At 43.0% G+C, this 22,169-nt stretch overlaps 2 protein-coding genes across 16 annotated transcripts in view; both read left to right on the top strand.

Moving 5' to 3' along the window:
* Positions 1 to 17,200, top strand: part of GIGYF2 (GRB10 interacting GYF protein 2) — a 79,555-nt gene extending 62,355 nt beyond the window's left edge. For 3 of the 14 annotated variants that reach the window (XM_085315304.1, XM_085315308.1, XM_085315300.1), the window contains 13 exons: positions 99 to 196; positions 644 to 744; positions 1,572 to 1,733; positions 3,578 to 3,679; positions 6,554 to 6,712; positions 7,892 to 8,158; positions 9,020 to 9,142; positions 9,773 to 9,976; positions 10,104 to 10,309; positions 10,616 to 10,770; positions 12,032 to 12,201; positions 12,536 to 12,683; positions 15,192 to 16,974. In XM_085315304.1, coding sequence (XP_085171430.1) covers positions 99 to 196; positions 644 to 744; positions 1,572 to 1,733; positions 3,578 to 3,679; positions 6,554 to 6,712; positions 7,892 to 8,158; positions 9,020 to 9,142; positions 9,773 to 9,976; positions 10,104 to 10,309; positions 10,616 to 10,770; positions 12,032 to 12,201; positions 12,536 to 12,683; positions 15,192 to 15,259 — 1,963 coding nt within the window. In that variant the 3' untranslated portion in view covers positions 15,260 to 16,974. Of the gene's footprint in view, positions 1 to 98; positions 197 to 643; positions 745 to 1,571; positions 1,734 to 3,577; positions 3,680 to 6,553; positions 6,713 to 7,891; positions 8,159 to 9,019; positions 9,143 to 9,772; positions 9,977 to 10,103; positions 10,314 to 10,615; positions 10,771 to 12,031; positions 12,202 to 12,535; positions 12,684 to 15,191 lie in introns of those variants that run through there. The other 11 variants (XM_085315312.1, XM_085315301.1, XM_085315298.1 and 8 more) reach the window with 10 other exon arrangements.
* SNORC (secondary ossification center associated regulator of chondrocyte maturation) overlaps positions 17,053 to 22,169 on the top strand; it is a 10,319-nt gene continuing 5,202 nt past the window's right edge. The window contains exons 1-3 of one of the 2 annotated variants that reach the window (XM_085315315.1): positions 17,053 to 17,136; positions 17,765 to 18,903; positions 19,482 to 19,560. In XM_085315315.1, the coding sequence (XP_085171441.1) occupies positions 19,488 to 19,560 (73 nt within the window). In that variant the 5' untranslated portion in view covers positions 17,053 to 17,136; positions 17,765 to 18,903; positions 19,482 to 19,487. Of the gene's footprint in view, positions 17,137 to 17,764; positions 18,904 to 19,415; positions 19,561 to 22,169 lie in introns of both variants that reach the window. The other variant, XM_085315314.1, reaches the window with a different exon arrangement.

Here is a 22,169-nt window from a genome sequence, read left to right as displayed (position 1 = left end):
ATGAGAGAAATATAATATGAGTTACTCAATCTCACTGCGTGTTCTGAGCACTCCTCTCCCTGGAAGTGGCCTGTTGACTCTTCCTGTTGGTATTACAGAATATCTGAACAGAACATGATGCCACCTGTAACGAGGTCTGTGTCAGTGCCGGACACTGGCTCAATTTGGGAACTTCAGTCAGCCTCACAACCTACAGGTAAGACACAAACATGATTACTACTTGACATTTGGTGAGATTATTTCTGCACAAGTATTTTTAATTGATTAGGCTAGTTAGTGCTGCAGTTTAAGTTTCCTTTGAGAGCTGTGAAGAATACGGTAATTTTTGCATGGTCATCAGACACCTTGATCCAGAGTTAATCCAGACTGAGTGTTAAATTATAGTGGTGTTTTGCCCAGATGAGAGAAATTTGGATAGCTGGTTCTTGTCTAGAATTTTGTAGGAAGGAGCCTTGATCCAGTGGGTAAGCTGCCTTCTGCAGGAAGATAAGGTGGCCCTCTACTGACTAAGAATTATGTATTATCATAGTTCTAGTTCACAGAATATAGTAACAGCCAGCATACACAAGACTTTCCCTTTTGAATTGGTTCTTGTTTGTGTTCTTACTGTTGTTTGTCAATGTTTGTTTTCTTTACTGTCTAGTCTGGGAAGGAAGCAGTGTCTGGGATCTGCCCATTGATACTGCAGCTCAGGGACCAGCTCTAGAACAACTTCAGCAGCTCGAGAAGGCCAAGGCTGCAAAGGTCAGAAATTGTTTTGTATTTTAAGAAATCAGGATCATTGTTTTGCAGCATAACTGTTTCTTGAGCCAGTGGAACACTGTTAGCTCTTTAAACTTCAGGTCATGCTGTACAATTGTGATCAGGTCTTCATTAAAAATTACATAAAGAGAATATGGTTATACAAACCAGTAATGAAATCCTTGTGGACTGCTGTTTAGAATCTGTTGCCATGGAGGTACTATTGACCTCTAAACTAATTAGTAACACTTTTACATTTCTTATAAAAGCTCTTCACTAGCCACCTCTGTTTAAAAATATGATCATTGTGAGTTCTTATGCCAAACCCAGAGCAGGAGCCAGTTTGCCAACACTTTTCTTAGTTCTTTTCTCTTTACACCAGGTTTTCGCTTTAAACCAGAATTGGTTTAGGGAGTAGTAAGAGTCCTAATTGTTGGGGTTGTTTCATGACTACTCTGGTATCAAGTTCTTTTCTAAGTTTGAATCTGTGCAATTCTGTACATTACCAGAAACCAATTATTTTATGCTGACTGCACAGCAATTCTCTGCTAGCTTCTGAAGTCAGAAGTTACTGTAAGAAGCTGAAGTAGAAATACTGACTAGAGAAATATTTGTTATAGAGCAGATTGTTAGGAGTTATTCTAGACCTTATCGCAGGAATGTGACCCCAGCAGGCAACAAACTCATAGGTAGAAATGCAATTAAGAAGGAAAGCATCTTCCAGATGCTTTATCATCTGTCCTGTTACTATAATCTCAGCAGGAGCTGCCATAAGAAGTGGTGTAGGAATATGTTATCTGCATCTGAGTGTAGTTTTATATGAATTGTAGCTAGAGCAAGAGAGGAGAGAAGTGGAAATGAGGGCCAAACGAGAGGAAGAAGAGAGGAAAAGGCAGGAGGAGCTTCGGAGGCAACAAGAAGAGCTACTTAGGAGGCAGCAGGAAGATGAGAGGAAACGACGGGAAGAGGAAGAACTGGCCCGCAGGAAGCAAGTGAGTTTCCTCAGTGCACTTCATCTCTACTGCCATTTTATAAACTCACTATAAGAATCCTGTGGGGTCTAATTAACCTCTGGTAGGTGTGCATGAAGACAGTTCTAATACTTTTCATGCAAGTATATGAAATTATTTTTTTTTCTGTTCTTGCTTTTAAGTTTGAGAGCCCAAACTGCAGTCTTGAGAAGTGGGCTCTGATTCACTTCAAGATAGATTCTGATAGGTGAGATGAGGAGTTTTATTCCATATGGAATATTTCCTCCCAACTCCTTAGTAGTAATACTAGATTTTTAGTTAGTCGCCCAGTTATTGTACGTTAAATCTTCGTTCACCATGTATGCAATCTACTCTTGGATAAGGGGATGTTGCAGAGTAGACTGGAGAATTGAGCAGGTGTTTCACATGCAGAAAATGTAGGCAGCCATACTGAAAAGAGTTAAACTGATGTAAAATCTGCCTTATATTTTTGCTACTTGCTTATCTTTAACAAAGGCATTTTTGTTTGAGGAAAAGATGATCGGGATTATGTCATGGGCTCTATGAGCCTTTTTTTTGGTTGTTGTTTAAGAAGGGATGTGGTTTGGAAGTGCTGGACAAGCATGGTTGTTAAAATGAATGGCAGGACCTGTAGGTCTTGCAGTAGGTGGATGCATATCGGATTTGTAGTAAGTTCATAATCTTTACAAGCATATGAAATGGAAAGATTATTAGCTTGAAGTTTGTGGCACTTATTTCTGAAATCTATATTGAAGATAAGGTGAATTCTTTGAGTATAATAGGAGGGTAAGATGGTGAAAGTTGAGGTCTCAGTCTGCACATGAAGAGTAAGGGCAAACACTTTGGTGAGCTTATTCACTAAGGAGTTAGTTGTTAAATACCCTATAAAGTATCATTTCTACTATAGCGAAAAAGTAAATAAATATTTTTTATCTGCCTGGGTTGGTAGGTGTAAAGAATATTTTCTCCTTTAAGAATCAGACATTTCTGGGGAAGCCTCTGAGATCTTTAGTTTTATTAGTTATGGACTTTAATTATTTATTCAGTGTTTGGATTTTCTCTCTGCAGATGTATTCCAGTAGAACTTACTGGATGTGATATGTAGTTAGCTTTCATGGTATCATTAAGAACAGAGTCTATAAATAAATGGCTCCTTACTTTACATGTGATGATATATTAATGTAAGCCATTATGGTATACAGTGGAAAAGTATCCTCTAATGCTCAAGTTCAGGCTTTATTATAGCATTCAAGCAATAACATACTCAAATTTAACTGAATTAAATTGCTTTAGATCTGTTTTAGTAGTAAATAACTCTTCAGCTGTCCACTTGGTAACTCGATGAGTTTCGTCCATTCTGGCTTCAAATAGACCTTGGATTAAGTTTTTTTTCAGACTAATGGTTTTGCCGTTGTGTATAACTTGTTCAAAATATCCATTAAATCCTGAAGTTTTTGTCCACTTTGGCTTTGTACACAAAACAGTCCCATTCTCTCTCTTTCTCTCTCTCTCTCTGTCACGTGAAATATTTGTTTACAAGGAAGAAGGAGAATGGGGTTGGAAGGCAGTAACAGCAAATGTCTTAATTTGTTGCCAATGGAATAATTGCCACAATGCTTAATTCTGAGCAGTAGAGTTTTTTAAAAAAGTAGCAAAGAGTTTAGTTTCTGTTTCCAGAGGAGGGCTTAATATTTAATTATTTATAAAAAGTAAGGAAACTGCTCTAATATTTGAATCTGACCTCTGTACTAGAAGGCATTGTAGAGTCAGTGATGATCTGATTTATTAGCACAGGCTTATACAGAGGAGATGATGCTTAACAAATTTGATTAACTTCTTTTGAGGAGATGACAGTGAGAGCTGAGAGGGGTGAAGCAGTAGACTTAATCTGCCTGGACTTCAGGAAGGCTTTTGATGTAATACTGCATAAAAGACTAGTATATAAGGTTAGTAAATATACTATTGATGGTGAATTTTTAAAATAACTGATAACTAAAAAAATAACTAATATATTGATTAAATCCTATAGGATGAAGTTTCATACCAAATGATGTTGAATCCAGTTCTGTTCATAGTTTCCATCAATTACCTGCACTGTAGCATTGCAAACAGTAATACGCAGTTTGTGTAGCTCCTGGATGTGTGTGTGGATTTTTGTTTTGTTCTCCCTCCCCGTCCCCCTTTCTGATGTGGTGATATTTTCTGTTTTATAATGATTGATTACTTTCAGGAACAAAATTTGAGGTTTAACATGTAGCTAATAATTGTTTTTCCTCAATTATGTCTTTAATGCTGCCCTTTAAAGTATCTGAGACAAAGTTGAAATCCAAGAAACTGGAAAATTTATAGGCCTTTAACGTAGGGAAGCAGAATTGCAGCTGTTATCAACTGCAAAAATCTAGAATATTTTATTTAAGAATCCAAAGCCTACTGAAGGAAGAGTTAACTTGAAATGGGAAATGCTACTTCAGCATTCTGTGTGAGATATTTTAAAATATCTGAAATAAATTGTGTATATGGCAAGATGTGTGTATTTGAAAAACAATTATTAGATAAAAATAGATGGTTGATGCTAAAGAACGTTAGGTTCTCGTGGAGTCGGCAGTCATAAACATGGGAGCAGTAAGAGCTGAAGGAAGGAGCCTATCCATGTTCTGTAAAGAATATGGGAGAGCTGGGGATGTTTTTGGTCACATGCTCAAACAAAACCACTGAACCATGAAAAGATGTAGGAACGAAAATTGAGAGAACTTTTCCTAGAGCCATGAAGAAGAGTAAGAAAAAATTTCATGAAGCACATGGTTCGCAACTTTTCATGATGTTGCCAGGTTTGAGGGGCGGATTTCCCCCCACCTCCATTTTGTTACATCCCCTCGTTCCTGGCGTTCAGCAGTGTCCCTTCTGGCAGGCCTTAGGAACGAGGAGATCTCTGCATCTTTATTCATGGCACTTACGGTCTCATTTCCAAAGGGGAAAGTAGGGCAGAGATGGCAGTGAACTGCTGCCGCGTAGGAGGATTTGGTGGCTTTTTTTCTTCTCCCTCAGGTAGCACATGTTCTGTCAGTGCCGAGCACTGGGCGTCCCCGCGGCCTGCCTCATGGCTGGGCATCGTGAGCGGAGATCCTGGCTGTGCGCGTGATCTCTGGTCAAGCAAAACGCAGGCTCGCGCACCCCCAACCTTCTCCGACTTTTCAGTAGAAGAAACAACAAGCAGAAGTCTTTCAGCGCTGGCACTGGGGACACTTGATTATTTTGACTTGACTGCATGTGTCCAATTCATCCAGTTATGGGTCCAGTTTAAAAAATGGTTTGGCACTGAGTGTGGGCTTGAAGCTTTTCTGAAGATGAGAAATCAAAGCCTTAAATTAATAGATAAAACAGTAGCCAGTGAACCATTTTCTAAGTCCAGCTAGTGGAATAAGACCTTAATCACACATTTCATGGGAAAAAAAAAAAACAAACAAAAAACCAAAAATCTTTTTGTCCTTTAGCATCAACCCATTTGAGTGACACACGTGGGTATGAATTATTTTTGGCTTGCAGCCTGCAGCTCTTCTGTCCCACAGGATTGGTTGTGAAGAATGTTCTCTCTCTGCTGGACAGTTAGATTATAGACAACCAAAGTTGGCCATTGTCAGAAAGAAACCTTCCTTATTTTAAGAGTTCAGAATGGATATCTCCGTGCTGCACAACTAGCATCCCTTACTCCTGTGCATAACATTGCTCACAGAAAATGTAGGAATAAAATTGCAGTCCTGACTGTCTAAAGGAAAATACACTTACAAATGCTTTAAAAATGACCTTGTCCAACATGTAGAAAGTCTGAGCTGAGCCAGAAGAATAAGTCGAAGTGGAAAGAACGGATGGAAAGCAGAGTGGCCTCAATAGAGTTGCTGAATTTCAGAAATCCGAAAAGGCTGCAATAAGCATGACTATTTTATGCAAGGGGAAGTCAGAAGCAGGTGGAAAAAAAATGACAGGTACTGCTCCTGCTTCTCAACATGGAGGAGCCCAAAATGCTGATTGTGCCCTGATCCTTAAAAGCACAAGAAGCAGAATGGAAAAATTTGCATTAATCTTCAGAGCAGTAGGAAAGGGTGCTAATGTTTTTCTGTGTTGGGAAGGTGGATTTGTTAGGTGAAGGAGGCAGAGTAAACAATTTTACTATCTGGAAAACAAAATATAATTTATTGGAAGATATTTAATCTAGGGATAGCAAAAAATCAAAGCCCTCGAGACTTTTCACTGCCTTAGTTATTTAAATAATTTAGGGAAAGCCCAGTCAAAGCCCCTTCATTGACTTCCACATCTCTCTGACTTCCCAAAGTAACATTGTCCTTGAGTACACTGGGCTGCTCCACCTTTATGGCATCTGGAGATGTGGTTTGAGTTTTGTAGTTCACTTTGAGTAGTCAGTGTATAGAAACTCCTGGTGTAGGAAAAGTTTCCATCTCTGACACCTGAAAAGGGGATTATGGAGGCATCTGCACATCAAAATGTACATGTTCAAATATAGTTACTATATACTGCAAAGAGGAATCTCACCCTTTAATTGTTTTCTCACTCCACATGCTTGTTTTTTTGTATAAAAGGAAAGATAGGTAAAGATTTTGAATTTCTTTTCTCATTAAAAGAATTTGAAATGTATGAAATGCATATCGCATCAGAAAGCTTCTTTGGTGTTTAATGCTTTGGTTGGTGCTTAGCTTGGAGCAGAGAAGCTTTCACTGAGGTATTCACATGGCCAGATTATGTTGTATTCTGTGTTTTCATGCAGTTTGAAATGGATTTATAGATTGACATTTTGTTCCCAACTTCAGGAAGAAGCCCTGAGGAGGCAAAGAGAACAGGAAATTGCACTAAGACGGCAGCGGGAGGAAGAGGAACGGCAACAGCAGGAAGAAGCACTTAGAAGGTTGGAAGAGAGGAGAAGAGAAGAGGAGGAAAGGCGACAGCGAGAGGAATTACTTCGTAAACAGGTGAAAATTGGCAAAAGGGATCTTTATGTTTTAATTATAGGGACAACCACAACTGGATGAGCTTTGAGGCTTGCATACGTCTCAGAGCGTCAGTATTTGTGGAGGAATGCAAAGCTCATAGACAGTATCAAGTGAATATAAAATAAGTTGTTTACCTGTACCCTGATTGAAACAAAATAATCAGAATGTGATCTTGCCTGTGGAAAAGAGGTGTTTGTAGAATGTGTGGATTTTCTTCATGTATATTGAACCTTAAAAGCGACTTTGCAACATTTTTAATCCTCCCTATGTAAGACAGGCTGAATACTTAAAATACTCTACTAGAATAATAATTTATGTTGCAAGTTGTCGTTCTCCCGGTCTTTACCATAGAACTGTTATCATTAGCTTTCCTCTGAGGTTATCTGTTTTGCCAGCCTTTCTGTACTCTGCCAAGACTATACGTGCTTCCAAAAGTTAACAATTTTTTTTGTCCCCCTCGCCCCTTCCACCTTTTCTTGCTTTATTACTAACAGTTTTTCCCTTTAAAAGTCAGCTTTGGAGTTCATGCTGGAGAACGTGAGCTTCCACTCCGTAATTGATCTTGTCACAGTCTCCTAAACCAAACTAATCTTAAAACGTGATTGACTTCACATTAATTTTCAGGTCGATTTCAGAATTACCAATTGTTATTTAATAACTCATTTTTTCAGTGCCCTCCATAACAAGACGCTCATTACCATTTCAATCCCACCACATAGCTGTTCTCTTGTTAGCAGGAGCATGTTTCCCTTTGTAGCTCTAGGGTTGAGCAGTAAGCCTCACATCTTGTCAGTTGAGTTTCCCCTGCCTGTGTCAAATTCAGTCTAAGCCTTTTGTCAATTTATTCCTGTCCGAGCTTTGTTCTGTTAAAAGTACAGCAGTGCTTGACTCTAAGATAAGCCTACAGAAGAAGCTTAGACTGAAAGGTGGACAGTTTCCAGAAGGAAGGTGATAGAGAACTGTTTCTGGTCCTTTGGAGTGATGTGAATCTTGTGTTTTTAGGTAATCTGGACTAGCTTTTTAGGACTTTTACCCTGAGAAATATAAAGATAAATGAACAACATGGTCTAGGCCACAGATAAAAAGGCCCCACTCAGTTCTCTCAGGATCTCTAAAATAGCAGAATTGAAGTAATTTAAGTTTTCTGAATCAACTTAGAGACTTTATTCTTCTTTGTGTCCTGGGAAGGAAGAGGAGGCTGCCAAGTGGGCGCGTGAAGAGGAGGAAGCCCAACGGCGACTTGAGGAAAGCCGACTACGCATGGAAGAAGAGGCAGCCAGGCAGCGACTCGAAGAAGAAGAGCGAAAGCGCAAGGAGCTGGAACTCCAGCGCCAGAAAGAAATAATGAGACAGAGGCAGCAGCAGCAGGAGGCTTTACGACGGTTGCAACAACAACAGCAACAGCAGCAACTTGCACAAATGAAGGTAACACATGTCTACAATTTAACCTTCTTCAATATATTATGTGGGACGACTGGAGGAGTCAGAGTTGAACAGAGCAGGGAGAGAAGAAGTGTCTGGGGAGGGCAGAGTAAATTGTCTTTATCAGAGTAACGGGAGAAATGAGGAAGAAAAGGTTGCAAAACAAGGAAGGAGCAGGTTCAGTCAAGAGAAGCTTGCTGAAAAGGGATTCTCAGGTTAATTTCGACTTTACTGTGCTGAGTGAGGGCCATTGCTAAGTACCAACTTATCCATTGCTATAGATCTGAAAGGCTTAGTTTGCTGAATGCAGAGGTGCCATCTCTGTCTTGTCAGTCTGGTGTTTGGCTAACACCTACCAAAAAGGCTTTTGCAGTTCCTTATCCTGTAGTTCTACTGGAATAAATGTAACTGGGTTGTGGTTATTCCCTCCAGGAAAAGGCAGCTGAGATGTGTCTGTAGCAGATAAATACCATGCTGCATTTGAGTCACTTTTTCAAAAAGTATTATACAGTTGCCTTCTATTTATTCCACAGAAAGCATGCAAATGTATAACAAAAGTCTTTGGAATCAAAATTTGATTGCTGTCTTTCAGATCTTATTCTTGATATGCTACAGCTTTGGTGCTGATGCATCAGATGGCAATTGAAAAACATACAGTTTTTAGTGTGTATTTTAAGTTTTTTACTATTTTATGACTTCTAATATTTTATCAAAGTTTGAAGGTGGAGGAGATTATCCCTCTTTTTCCTGTGCCGTATGGGCTTATATTTTTTTTCATGTTTATACTTTAGTAGTGGTAGTCTCTAAAAGATTTTTGTAATTCTTACTGATGAGGTTTTTTTTTTTTTTTTTTTTTTGGCCTAGCTCCCTTCATCTTCAACATGGGGTCAGCAGTCAAATTCAGGAGCATGTCAATCCCAGACAACACTGTCATTGGCAGAAATCCAAAAGCTAGAGGAAGAACGAGAACGGCAGCTTCGAGAAGAGGTAAATTGATGCTGAGGGAGTGTAATGTTAATTAAAGTGGACTTGACAAAATGCCTGCTTAGCTGTTGATTAAGTGATTGGTAGGAATGAGAAAGATGATGATTTTTTGAAATAGCATAACACTGGTAAAACTTAATCCTATCTTTCAATCATAGATTCAATAGGTATTTATTTGAAGGTTTTTATAACCTCTTAATGTAAATATCCTGAAAGGAGGACAAGTGGTATTCTTTTCTTTTAATCCTAGGAGTATAACATGTTCAAGAAACACTATAAAGATGTTCCACACCTGTGCTGTAATCTGCTTTGTGCATGAAACCAGGGCATTTAAGGGGGGGGGGGGGGAAGTGGTAGGAGGAAGTATTCCCCTAAGATCCCAAATGCCTGACTAGCAACAGTTGTAACAGTTGAGCACACTATTCTGTCTTAAGCTAATAAACAGTTTACCTTTGGTAGTCACACTTAGCATCTCCCTTCTTGGAGGATCTGTAACAGCACTAAAATAATGTTAGGTCAGCCAAACTTCTACAGAAGAAACTGAAAGCTGTTTAAAATCAATTTCCCTGCTGGAATTCTGAATAGCGGTGATTTCCTGAAAGTGTAACCAAGGGTTTTTCTTGCATGCAACAGCAAAGACGTCAACAGCGTGAACTAATGAAAGCCCTCCAGCAACAGCAGCAACAACAGCAGCAAAAACTGTCAGGCTGGGGTAATGTCACCAAACCAACAGGCACCACCAAGTCCCTGCTGGAGATACAGCAGGAAGAGGCAAGGCAGATGCAGAAACAGCAGCAACAGCAGCACCAGCAGCCGAACAGAGTCAGAAATACTACGGTATGAATAGTGTTTGTCTTATCAATACATGGAGGGAAACAGTACGTGACAGTTCTCCATGTCAGTTCATTACTGTTTTGCCAGGTCTGGTGTTAATAACCAGGATCTCTTTGTTATGTTTCAACAGCACTCTAACCTGCACACCAGCATTGGGAATTCAGTGTGGGGCTCCCTAAACACTAATCCCAGCAACCAGTGGGCATCTGACCTAGTCAGTAGCATCTGGAGTAATGCTGATACCAAAAACTCAAACATGGGTTTCTGGGATGATGCAGTGAAGGAAGTGGGACCTCGTAACTCGACCAATAAAAACAAAAGCAATGCCAGCCTCAGGTAGGAACTGGGGAAGGAGCTTTTGCAAAGAAAGGCTACTGGTCCTGAGATGACCGCTAAGCAATTATAGCATCTTTGTGTATTTTCCTTTATTGTGTGTCACTCAGGATCCCTTTTGACGAAAAAAATAGCTAATAGGTGATCAGTCACAAATTACTTCGGCATCTATTTGGAAAATGAGTTGGTTCTTAAACAGCACTTGCCTCTTGTAAATTAGTGAGTGTTTTAGTGCTAGACTGTATACTGTACTGTTGGTAAGTCTCATAGTTTGTAACTGTAGTATTGTCTGTTTTTTCTTTATCTCAGTAAATCTGTAGGTATTACAAGTAGACAAAACAAGAAGGTGGAAGAAGAGGAGAAGCTGTTGAAGTTGTTCCAGGGGGTTAATAAAGCCCAGGATGGATTCACTCAGTGGTGTGAACAGATGCTTCATGCACTCAACACAGCCAATAACTTAGATGGTAAGAGGCAGTCAGGAATGGAAATGCTTCGCTGTGGTGCTGCATGACAAACAGTATCACATTGGTCTGCTGAGTAGATAATTCTGAGGAAAAGTAATGACATTTAGTTAAAGTAATTTTGCAATGTAGTCAACAAAATGGCATAATTTCTAAAGGGTGATCCTAAGAACTGTTATATCTTCTTCTCCATGGTTTTCAGTAGGTTAAATGCTAAAAATCAATTGGAACTGGAACTAGTTTTAAAATCTGTCATCTAAAGCCCAGCTGATAAGTTTTCTTGTTGGTGGAAGCAGTATCAGATAAGTGATAAGGATCTAGTTGATTTTTAAGTGCAGGCAAAATTATCATATGTCTCCCTATAAAGCTGGTGGTGTGCTTATTGTGGGGTAGTTTTTTGGTCTTTTGGTAAAACTGGTTGCTTGGAAATTGCAGATCCCTGTGCTCTAGTATCCACGTGCTGCAAAGTTGTGGTTCTGTGGGGCTCTCAAGCCTGGCTGGAGAAAAAGCTGCCCCAAGAGCTAGGTTTGCACCTCTCAGTTCCAGCTTTTCTCCTCCTCTGCAGCCCATATATGCTCTAAGAACCTTGTTGGCCTGATCTGTGATAAACCAACTAGTTGCCTCCAGTGTCTGAAGGGAGGCTGTGGCTCTGTAGTGCTGCCAGGTGTCTCACATCTGCGGTGAGCTTCTGTGCTTTCAGAGATATGTTGTCACAGGTGAAAAGCTGTTGCTGTGGTGTCTTTGTGATTTGCTTTGCCCTTCTCTGTGTTCAGTAATGCAGCCCAACAAAAGTCTTCTAAAGACAACAGGTGGTGAAGGAGGCTTGTAGGTGTGCTCACTGTTGAACTTCAGTTGTTTGCAGGTCAGGTCAGTCACTGTGGACTGTGCCCTGCTGTGCTTCAGCCAAAAAAGAAAATGCATTGATGACAGCACTAACGAGAATATTTTCATTTGGGCCTGGCATTAACTTTGAATTAGCTTCCGAACTGGCAGTGTCTAAAGCTAATGGGCTAATGTACCCTTAGGACTGCCAGTTTGATTTGCCTTCTCATCACATTAGCTTAGTCTGTCTTATTCTTGCTTTGCCTGTAAAGTAAGTGAAACACATTTTAGGGCTCTGCTGTAGGGAGCCTAAAAGGGCAAGCCATTTGCTGTGGCCGCTAGGTTGGCAAGTATTTGAAACAGAAATCCAAACCTTGTGGGTTTTTGCCTGTACGGGTTCACACGTCTGCACACATTCTCTCACGGCCATCTTCTCTTGCAGTTCCCACGTTTGTTTCCTTCCTAAAGGAAGTAGAGTCTCCCTATGAGGTCCATGATTACATCAGAGCCTATCTTGGAGATACTCCTGAGGCTAAGGAGTTTGCCAAGCAGTTTCTTGAGCGCCGTGCCAAACAGAAAGCCAGTCAGCAACGGCAACAGCAGCAGCAACAGGTAAATCTTACTTGCTATAGTTAGAAGCAAATAGATGTTATCTGGGAATCTGAAGAGTCTGGATTTCTGCTAGTGTGACAGGAGCATAAGCAAGATGCTAGAGGTGATGTGAAATGCTGAGGGAGAAAAAAGCAAATTTCAAGTATTTATTGCAGAATCATTCATCCTTTGTAACTAAATAATAGTTGAGGCCAGTTGCAGATCAAATAGTGACTTGGGCTGGCCAGTATGCTTTGGAGAGAGGTGATACAGGAAGTGCTTTGGGGGCTCTGAATGTTTTCAGTATAAATAAGCTTAATTCCATTTTGTAATTTTGTACTTGTTTTCGTTCTAGGATTCTGTGTGGGGGATGAACCACAGTTCGCTACATTCGGTCTTTCAGACCAATCAGAGCAACAACCAGCAATCCAATTTTGAGGCTGTGCAGAGTGGGAAGAAAAAGAAGAAACAGAAGATGGTTCGCGCAGATCCCAGCTTGCTAGGTCAGTTTTAATTTTTTTCAAGGTTAATGTTTTGGGGATGGCAGGGGGAAGCCTTGTGGAATGTAGAAATCTTGTTCATCTAAATGTAACCATTGAATTAAAACAGAAAAGGTGAAAGATGAACATTTAGAGTCTGTATTTCAGTGTAAGAATTCTTTTAATAATGCTTCAGATTTGTGGAAAAATTTTGTCTAATATTCCTGTTGCTGCTAGGGGCAGTTTGGGCCAGAGTACAGTATCATGTAGAATACACTGATGTAAATCAGTGATTCCACTTCCTGATTAGAGGAGTCCCTTGTAACTTGTTTGCCCAGGTGCAGGCAGTAAAGAAAGAACAAGGGTCTTCTAGAGGAAAATCTTAATTCTAGTTATTAAGTCTTGATATCAAGCACAAGGCTCACTTCCAATATGTCCTCCTTCCTCAGTGAGGGAGGGAAAAATGTAGAAAATAGTCTGAAAAATCAGGAAGTCTATGTGGCAGGCTGTAGTTTTTAGGAAGAAGTTCAGAATGAGCTTAGAAGTTTCCAAGGGAAAAAGGTCATGTATAGTAGGGGGAAAGATTGTATTTGCCTTGTTTAAACATGCCTGTATTCATTAGCATTGCTCACCTGTTTTAAGAGATGAAAAGCAACTTTTCCAGAAGATGTTAAAGACCAAGTTTTTGTATGTTGGGAATTTTTGTTCTCTGATATGGAGGAAGCTGCCTATCATGGACATAAGGCTATCCCTTCAGATACCCTGGATCTTTAAGGGTGCTGTTGGAATAAATGATGATCCCAGATATGTTTGGCATTTATGTGGTATAATGGTGATAACTTGTATCTTCTTATGATTGAAAGCAAGTAAAGGTGGTTGGTAGCATGAAAGCTTCTTGCATAGTAAGACATTTCACATTTTGCCCGTAAAAAGCTCGCTCTCTACAGTGATCTGCTTTTTTAATAATGTGTATATATACATAGTTAATAAAAGGAGATATTTGTTTATTTTCAATTTTGATTGTGGAGAGCTATTTAATGCCTTGGTTGTTATTTGGAAACCTAAGTAGTTCAGGGATGTCAAACTCTCTTCTGCTTTGAGTTGGCCTATGCTTATTTTATTGAATTCATGCTAAGTATTTTTGACATTTATATGAAATGTTTATAAAAGCAAAGCACATGTTTTCTGTTTTTTTTCTTCTGGAACAGCTTCATAAGACTTAACTTTGTCTTCCTAATTTTTCTACATGAACTCACCATCTTAGAAAAGGCAGTAAAGCTCTTCCTAGGGGCAGGGGAATGCAGACCAAATCTGGTCACAAGTCTTGACCTAGAAGCAATAAAGATGCAGATGCCATTAATACTTTTCCCTTTCTCCCCCTACTCAGTTTAGTTTTTATGAGATGAGGATGATAGTTAATCTGCCCTTACAACATTTATGGAAAAATGTCTGTTAAAATCTGCTCATGTTGCATTATTAAGAAATCATGATTATACATGAAGCTGCAACCGTAAGGGAACTAACATGTGCAATTTCATAAAAATGAATACTACTCACCGCAAAATAATTCCAAAAATTTCTAGGGAAGAGTGCCACCAGAGGGAGCCAGAATGGTTTCCTTAAACCTACTGAACAGAGCACTTGGTATCTGTTGAGGATAATGGCTGTGAAAAGTGGTTTGTTCTCTAGCACAGAACAAGCCAATGGAGACAAAGAAATGCTCATTTTAGATTTAGCTACAGTCTATGAAAAAAAAAAACTTTGCATAGAATTTCTATGCAAAAGTTACACTCTACCATTGGGATTTTTCCTTTGTAAAAGATGTATTGCCTTTTTTTTGCTCGTGTCTCACGTGTATCATTGTAATGTACAGTTAGTGATCGGTAGAAGTTCGGGTATATCTTCAGCCACCTAGAGAGCAGCATGCAGCATTGTACTTTCTCAGGTTGTACCCCTGAGCAGTGTTTGGAGATTGTAAAAAGCATGGAAATGTGTGGAATTTTCACTAAATTTATCAAATACATAGTTAGATTTAAACTAAGAGTAGAACAGCTCCAGCTGGAGTTAATCGTGCCCCCAGAAGTGTTGAGCAGCATAGTCAACACTGGGAGTCTGAATTCAAAAAGCAACTGGTTTAGCTTCCTGGACCAACCAAGTACCACCTGTGTGCTGATAGGCACTTCCAAGTGCCAGTTGACTCAAATATGTTCCCTTCCACGATGTTGCTCAGCCATATCTCCGCTGTGCCCAGATACCAAGTTAGCTCTGCAGATGCCATCTTTAAAGTTGAAACCCGGTTTCTGCTGATCTGTCTTTAAAGACCAAGTGATACTTTTATCTAAATATGTGATTGGTCATCTTTGATTTTTATATAATTTCAATTTGAGTCATTCTACCTAGCCTTAATGAATTTCCTATCAGTTTTTGTTATGTGTTACTTTGTCTTAAAGAGCTGCTACATAAACAGATATGTTGCAGCATATACAATACATCACATCCGGATCTTTAACACCAGTTGTCTTTGTTTTATAGGGTTTTCAGTGAATGCCTCATCAGAGCGGCTCAATATGGGAGAAATAGAGACTTTGGAAGACTACTGAGCATGTGCAAATCAACTGGCTTTTCCTGCATCTGTTAACCATGGATTCTCCGTCTTGGACACAGTACTCTCCACCATGTGTTCTTCTTTGCCTTGCAGTGAATCACAGAATCATCTCAGGCTGCTTCCTGTAGCCCCAGCAAACCCTTTTCTGCCCAGGACTACACAGGCGTTGTTCTTACCGTCAGCCTATAGATGCATGGACTTTGCTCCAAGTCCTGGGTGGGTGGGAGATAGGATTTGTTCACAACAAGGCTGATTTGGGCAGCAAGCTTTCACTGTGCTGTGATTTCTTCTGCTGACATACCTGGAAAAAATCAATTGGGATTCTGCAAACAGTTGCTTCCCTCTTCTGGTTACTCTTACCACATCCAACATGTGCAGTCACGGAGAGAGAGAGAGAGAGGAAGAGAAAGAGAGAGTTTGTGGTTAACAGATGTTGGTCAAAACCAAAATGCCACACAGATACTGACTTCCGCGCTCCATCAGGGCAAGAGGTGCTCTCCCAAGCCAGGAGTTGCATTCATAAGCTAACCTTAGAACTGGCAACAGCAGGAGAGGGGTGGTGGCAGGCGCAGTTTAGCTTGGGTTGGTTTGAAGTTGCACACCCCCTGCCAGCCCTTCTCAGCACATTATTTTTGGAGGGAAAGCTCGAGTCTGTCTTCATTAGGTGGTGATGCTGAAGCTGGTAGTGTGTCCTGTCAGCATACTCCAGCATTCCTGGAGAAGTGGGGACTTGTGGGAAAAGGGAGGTGGCATTTCTTCTCTTTCAGGTTGAATTTATCTCTTCAATGCTACCTTCTGATGGTTAGGACCAGTTTATTTTGGGCTCTTCTTCCTGCAAATTTGTCTCGTTTAAGAGACAGTAGGATCTCTCCATGTGGATCTTTAGTCTTTGGTGAGGGTGAACACTGGCTTTCAAATATTTACCTGAGCAGTCTCAGCCTGTTGTCGTTTCAAACAACAGAGCTTAGGTTAAAGGACAGAGGTGCCCTTTTGCAATGAAGAGAGACTGGAGGGCGAAGCTATGTGCAATGATAGCCTGCTTATCTTCTACACCTTAAATTACTTCACACGCTTTCACATGGATCCATAATGTCTAAATATTTATGGAGTCGTAACCTTCCTCTCTCACCAGAAGACTTAACACCATCCTCCCCTCTCCACTACCCCCACACGCCACAAAATAGACAACTAAAACTGCCAAATGCACTTACTTTCAACCCCCTGGTCCCATCTCCCGTTCCCAGAGGGTTATAACCTGCCAAGGGAGATAAGCTAGTTTTGGTGGAGGTGTATGAAGGTGTCTGTCTTTCTCTGTCATCACTGCCTAAAGAAAACAGTTCGAGTTGCTAAAGAGCAGTTTGGCTTTGGATTTTATTTTGTTTGGTTTATTCATTATTTTTTTGGGGTCACCTTCCCCTCCTCCTCTTCCTCCTCTCTCTTCCCCCTGCCCCCAAACATGTACAGTAACTATACAGAGACTGCTGCAGACTTGTATATAGTTTTTGGATCCAATAGCATGGAGAGACTTGGAACTGTTGGAAATCTGGTCTCCCTGTCTCCTTTGCTTTGTAAATTCATAAAAGGGGGAAGAGGGGTAGTTAAAATGTTTACAAAACTTTAAACTCCCTCTGAACTTTTGCCAGTGTTGGGGGGGGAGGGGAAAAAGAGAGAACTTAAATAAAACCTGGTTGTATTATATCTGAGAGCAAATTTTCTGCTTGCTTTTGTCAAAGCTGAGTTTTGAGATAATTCCTGGTGCTAAAACTGGCCCCAAACTCGACTCTCGTCAGTTTTCATCAAGAAACAACAAGCAAATACACAGGATGTGGAGCAACAACTGCTGCTTTATTCCTTCCCTGGTGAGGAATACCGGTGGGTTTTTTCTACTTGATAATTTTAGAGTTCAAATAAACACCAGTAAGTTGAGATTGGAAAATTTTGACAGGAAAGCTTTGATTTCTCCCCCCCCTCTCTGTGTACAGAAACATGTGCATTCACACTCGTGTTGTTTATACAGGAGAGATCAAGCCGTGGCCGGTTTTCTGTTATTAAAAACACGCTCAGCCAGTAGTAAGTAACCAGTAGCCAGCAACCACCCCACCCACCCCAGTTCCCTTCCCTAAATGAGAGGTTTATCTCTCCTGTCTACTGTAATGCCCACGGAGACACCTTGTAGGCTGTTTTTCAGATAAAATCCTATTTTCCTTTTTTTTCCTTGTTTTTTGTGTGGAAAATCGCAGTAAAGGTTGTTGATAAATGTCCTTCTCGCATTCACGTGTCCACAAAGACCGAGTCCGTGAATAACTGATGCAGTAGTTCTGCGTTATGTTTAGCTGCTGTCTTGGAGAGAACAGTACATGCCTGCGTTGCAAATTTTGTTTTAATATCCTAATTTGTTAGCATGTAAGTATCTTGCTCATAGATGCCTTTTTTTTTTTTTTTAATGGTACGATCTGATTTCTACAACCTAATTTTGGAATACTGCTTACTGTGTAACAAGCAAGCCAAAGCGTGCTAACTCCCAGCTCAGATGGGGAGGACGAAAGGAACCATTTAGCACTTGCTAAATGAAAAGGTAAAAAAAAAAAAAAAAACAGCAGGAAAAATGCGCACTAATTTGTCGAACCCAAGGGCCCTTGCCTGGCCTCTGAGAGTTGTGGATAATGGGCCAGAGGGGAAGATCTTGTTCTTAAACACTTTAATACTCTGACTCTGCCCTCAGCGCAGAGGCATCGCGCTGGCGTTTCAGACCGCGCGTGCCGGTGCCTGCCCTGTCACCTCCTCCCTGCGTAGCGGCCGGTGCCGAGAGCAGTGAAGGTGGTTCGGATCGAGAGGGAGGGGAAAGACAGAAGCTACAACTTCGCATCTGCAGCTCGTACGTGTTTGTGCTAGGCTTCCGTCCGCTTTTCGGGCGGGACGTGAGCCTGGGAAGCCAACGCGGCTGTGGTCAAGGTTTGAAAGGTAGCGCTGGATCTGTTGGAGACCTCGGAGGTCTCTTCTGAGCACGTTTCAGTGAAAGTCGCGTCCTAACTCCGCTTCCCAGCAGCGGCAGCACTCTGCCCTTGTTTTTCCAGGCTCCTCTCACAGCCAAGTGCTTTTGCGAAGGATTCAGCTGAGCAGAAGGGTTTAAAAGCGCGCCTGAACTGTGTGTGGCTGGCTGCTGGAGAAAGCCAAAAAGCAGAGACCTTTTACCAGAAAACCGTGAATCTGAAAATTCGTGACAAAACTTCGTGCCATGTTTTTAGAGCGTAAAGAACTGGCATTGGGGATGTTTGTGTACTTAATTGCAAATTCTTCTTCTGAAAAGAAAACAAAGTGTTTCACCCTCATACCAACTTAAATAATAATTCTTCTGTCCTGTGATAAACTGCAATGTTCCTCGTATATGCTTCATCCTTTCCCAAAACTCCTGTTGGTGCACAAACCTCCAGTTTCTCTGCTGTTAACTCTTCGTTAGTCCATTTGGAGGAGAGAGACAGGATGGCTGAGGCTTGCAGGAAGAAAAAGCGTCTGTTCAGCTCAGATCTGAGGAAGGTGCTGGTCTCGCGTCTGGCAGAGGAGCTTCTCCCGAAGACCGTTACCGGGTTTTAATAGGCGATCCCGCCACGGGAGACCACACACGGCTCTCAGTGCACCGCTGTAAGTATTTACACCCAGAAAACAAGGATGCCACGGAGCTGCTCTGGCTCCAGTTCAGAGCGTTTTACCCTTAAAAATTGAGGCCCTTGTTCTTCGCCCGTGCCCACCCTGGAAAGCCCACCGGCGCCCCACACGCGGAGGCGGCGGCAAAGCCCTGCGGCCGCTGGCTCGCTGTCGGCGTTAGCTCCGCTAATGAACCTTGCGGTGGCTCGCGCGCGCCGGGGGGCGGCCTTGGAGGGGGAAGGAATTTCGAACGCGTCCCCGAGCCCTTTGGGAAGGGCTGGGCAACAACCCGCCAGTGTGCGGGCGGCCGGGTGCCTAACGGCTCGGCCGCCGGTGGGTTTTTCGGCACGAGCTGCGGAGGGTGGAGCCGGCTCGGGGAGGAGGTGCGCTCTGGAAGGCGGCGAGAGCGAGTCTCTGCTGGGCTTTGCGCTCTCTCCATCTACTTGCTCTCGCAAAGGGATTTTTTTTTTTTTTTTGGACCTGACTGGACAAAGTTTTTCTTATACTAGTGAAATTTCCAAGTCGTTTAATACTTTGGAGAGTTTTAAGAATTCCTGCCGACGCCTTTCCTGTAGAAAACCATGCCCTACCGCCGAGCCCTTCGCCTGGTCCTGCTAACGCTGTGCGGCGTCCTGGTCCCCGCGGGGCTAGCAGGTAAGGATCCTTGTTTGCCTTTAAAGCTCGAAAGAGCAGGAGAGCTTTTACTAATCCGCCACGTCCTCCTGCCCTTGCATACCTCTATCCTCCTCTCCCTCCCCTCCAAATGTTCTTCAGTATTTATTTGAGTTATAATCGACCTGAAAAATCATAAATTAGCTTTGTAGTCTGTAGCTAGCACTGAGTAAGAATATATTTCCATCCCGAGACCATGTTTCTGTTAGGAAGATGTTATAAATCCCTTGCAATTTCTCTTAAGCGGAGCAGCGGCAGCGCCTCCGGGAGCGTTGGCGGCAGTAGATCGCGGCATGGCGTGCCCCCGGCGGGTGACGGGACAAGCTACCTGCCTGCTCGAAACTGCAGGAATAAGTTACAGTCACGAAAAGAACTGAAACACTTTCTCTAGCGAAGGCACGCGGGACGGAGTCTGGCTCCTTCCCCGCTTCTTGTGACAGCAAAACACTGCAGCAGACAAATGGATTTTGAGAGGGAAACGTGGCAATGTCTACGCGAAGGTTGGAAAGCCGAGTTGTGCGTTCATACTGCTTGAGTTTCCCCGCAGGGACGGGCGTCGCGAGGCGCTCGGCGGCGCCGGAGAGGCGCTCCGTCCGGACCTGAGCTCCGGGAAGGTCCGCTCGCGGCCAGGCCGAGCAGCGGGGCACTTCTGCGCTCGCGCCTTCCTTGAAGGGCTGGTAGGGCGCGAGAGGGCGGCTCAGGCCGAGGCGACGGGCGGGAGCACGGCGCTTTCCTTCAGGTCCCGCGCTGCCTTCCGGGGCGCGGAGCGAGGCCGGGTCGCGGTCCCCTCGCGGGGCCGTCCCGGCCAGCAGCCTCGCGGGCCAGGGGACTCCTTTGAGGGAGTTCTCACACAAGCAGGGGATTCACCGCTGCGCCTGGCAGGAACATCAGCAGGCACAAGAACAGGATTATTGCAGCTGCTGTTTCCCTCCCACACTTCCCTTTTCAGATGTGTTCTTGCTGGGGAACCTTTAAACTAAGAAATGAGCACTTAAAAGTGGGTGTTTTCCTCCTCAGACACTGAGCTTTGCTTTGTCGGTAACGGGACGTTAATCGTTTAAGCGCATAACTGCAGCCTGCGCTCGCAGGCCCCCGGCACTGCTCTTCCCCCAAACCGGGTAAGGGGTTTTTTCTCGACTGTTACTCTCTACTTGCCCACACAAGGATGGATTCGCTTCTAGTGAAGCCTTGCTCTGCTTCCTCTCAGGGCTAAAATTTTGCTCAGATTATCTTAAATTTCTTGCGAGTGGTGGGTCCTCGCTCTTGGATCCCTGCCTTGCCAGCATCGCTCTGCTCGCCCTGTGGCTGCGCGTTGCAGCCGTGGTTTGGACCCAGCTGGTGCTCCTCTGTGTGTTACTTTGCTCTGCGAAAACTTCCCGAGTTCATGTCACTTTTTGACGGGGGGTGGGTGCCTCAGGGCCAGCAGCTCTGATCCTGGGGCATGCGAGAGGCTTTGCTTTCTCTAGGTTGCCTTGAAGAGGTCCAAGGCCCTCTTAAGCCTGTTCTTCTCTCCTACCTCCAAGTAGGACACCAGGGAACCATCAGATGTTGTAAGTCATCTCGGGGGCAGAACAACTTTCTGCTGTCGTAGTTTGGGGGCTTTTAGTGCAGAGTGGATTATTTTTTCCTGCATTTCACCTCCTTAGAAAAGGAAATTTCCTGCCTTGTACTGAGAAAGAAGGGAAGAGCATTCAGACAGCCTTCTGGTCTCTGTACGTATATATGCAGCCCTGCCTTTCTGTAAACAAGTTTATTTAACATTCACCAGCACCGCAGCGCTCTGGACCGCTCCACGCTTGTGCTTCCAGCCCTCGCAGCATCACAGGCTGCCCTTTGTGCTCCCTATGAAGGCCTCCTTTCATCCCTGCGCTGGCCCCTTGCCCGGCGCGGCTACCTGGGGCCGGACAGCCCGCTGCTGGCCGCGGAGTTCACCCAGTCCCTGCCCTTTGGTGTCAGCACCTCTTCCTTTCCAGCGCAGAGGCCTCCGGAGGAGCCAAGTGGAGCGTGCCTCAGAGCAGGGTGCAGGTGGTGGCAGTCGTGCAGACCTGAGGCCCTCAGTGATTCTTCCCTTTCTCCTTAGGTTTAATTTTGTTACAAGAGTGACTCAAAGCCTCATAGCACCCAAAACTGTTAACTGTTTAGAAGTTTAGCAGCATGTGAAGGATCTCGCTGGCAGCAGAGATCTCCTGTCTGCGCGTGCCATCAGAGCACACTTGGAGTGCCACTGGGTTGTCTACCTTGATCTGGCTTCTTGCCCAGCCCTTCTGGTTTCCTGTGTGACCACGGAAAAAGTGAATTTCTCTGAGTTACTGAGCTCTTTCCAATATTGTGTTTGTCAAACATGGGAAGAAAATGGGTCTTTAACTCCAGTTGTCCACATCATGTAGGTGCAACAGAAATTACTGACCCAGCTTAGGAGCTTTCTGCATACCCAAATTCTTCCTGCTTCTGTTCTTGCCAGCTGGACATGGCAGTTAGAGCTGCAGCACAGTGGGATTGTGAAGAGCTGATACAGGTCTGTGAGCAAAACTAGTTTCTATTTCAATTCACATAACAAGTTCAGAGCTCAGAGAGAAGTGGAAGTTATTTAA

This window comes from Rhea americana, unplaced genomic scaffold (assembly GCF_003343005.1).
Source record: "Rhea americana isolate MKP2758 unplaced genomic scaffold, rheAme1 scaffold_426, whole genome shotgun sequence".
In the NCBI taxonomy this organism is placed as follows: Eukaryota; Metazoa; Chordata; class Aves; order Rheiformes; family Rheidae; genus Rhea; species Rhea americana.
Note: the sequence above shows the minus strand (reverse complement) of the source record. Positions and strands in the feature narration are given on the sequence as shown.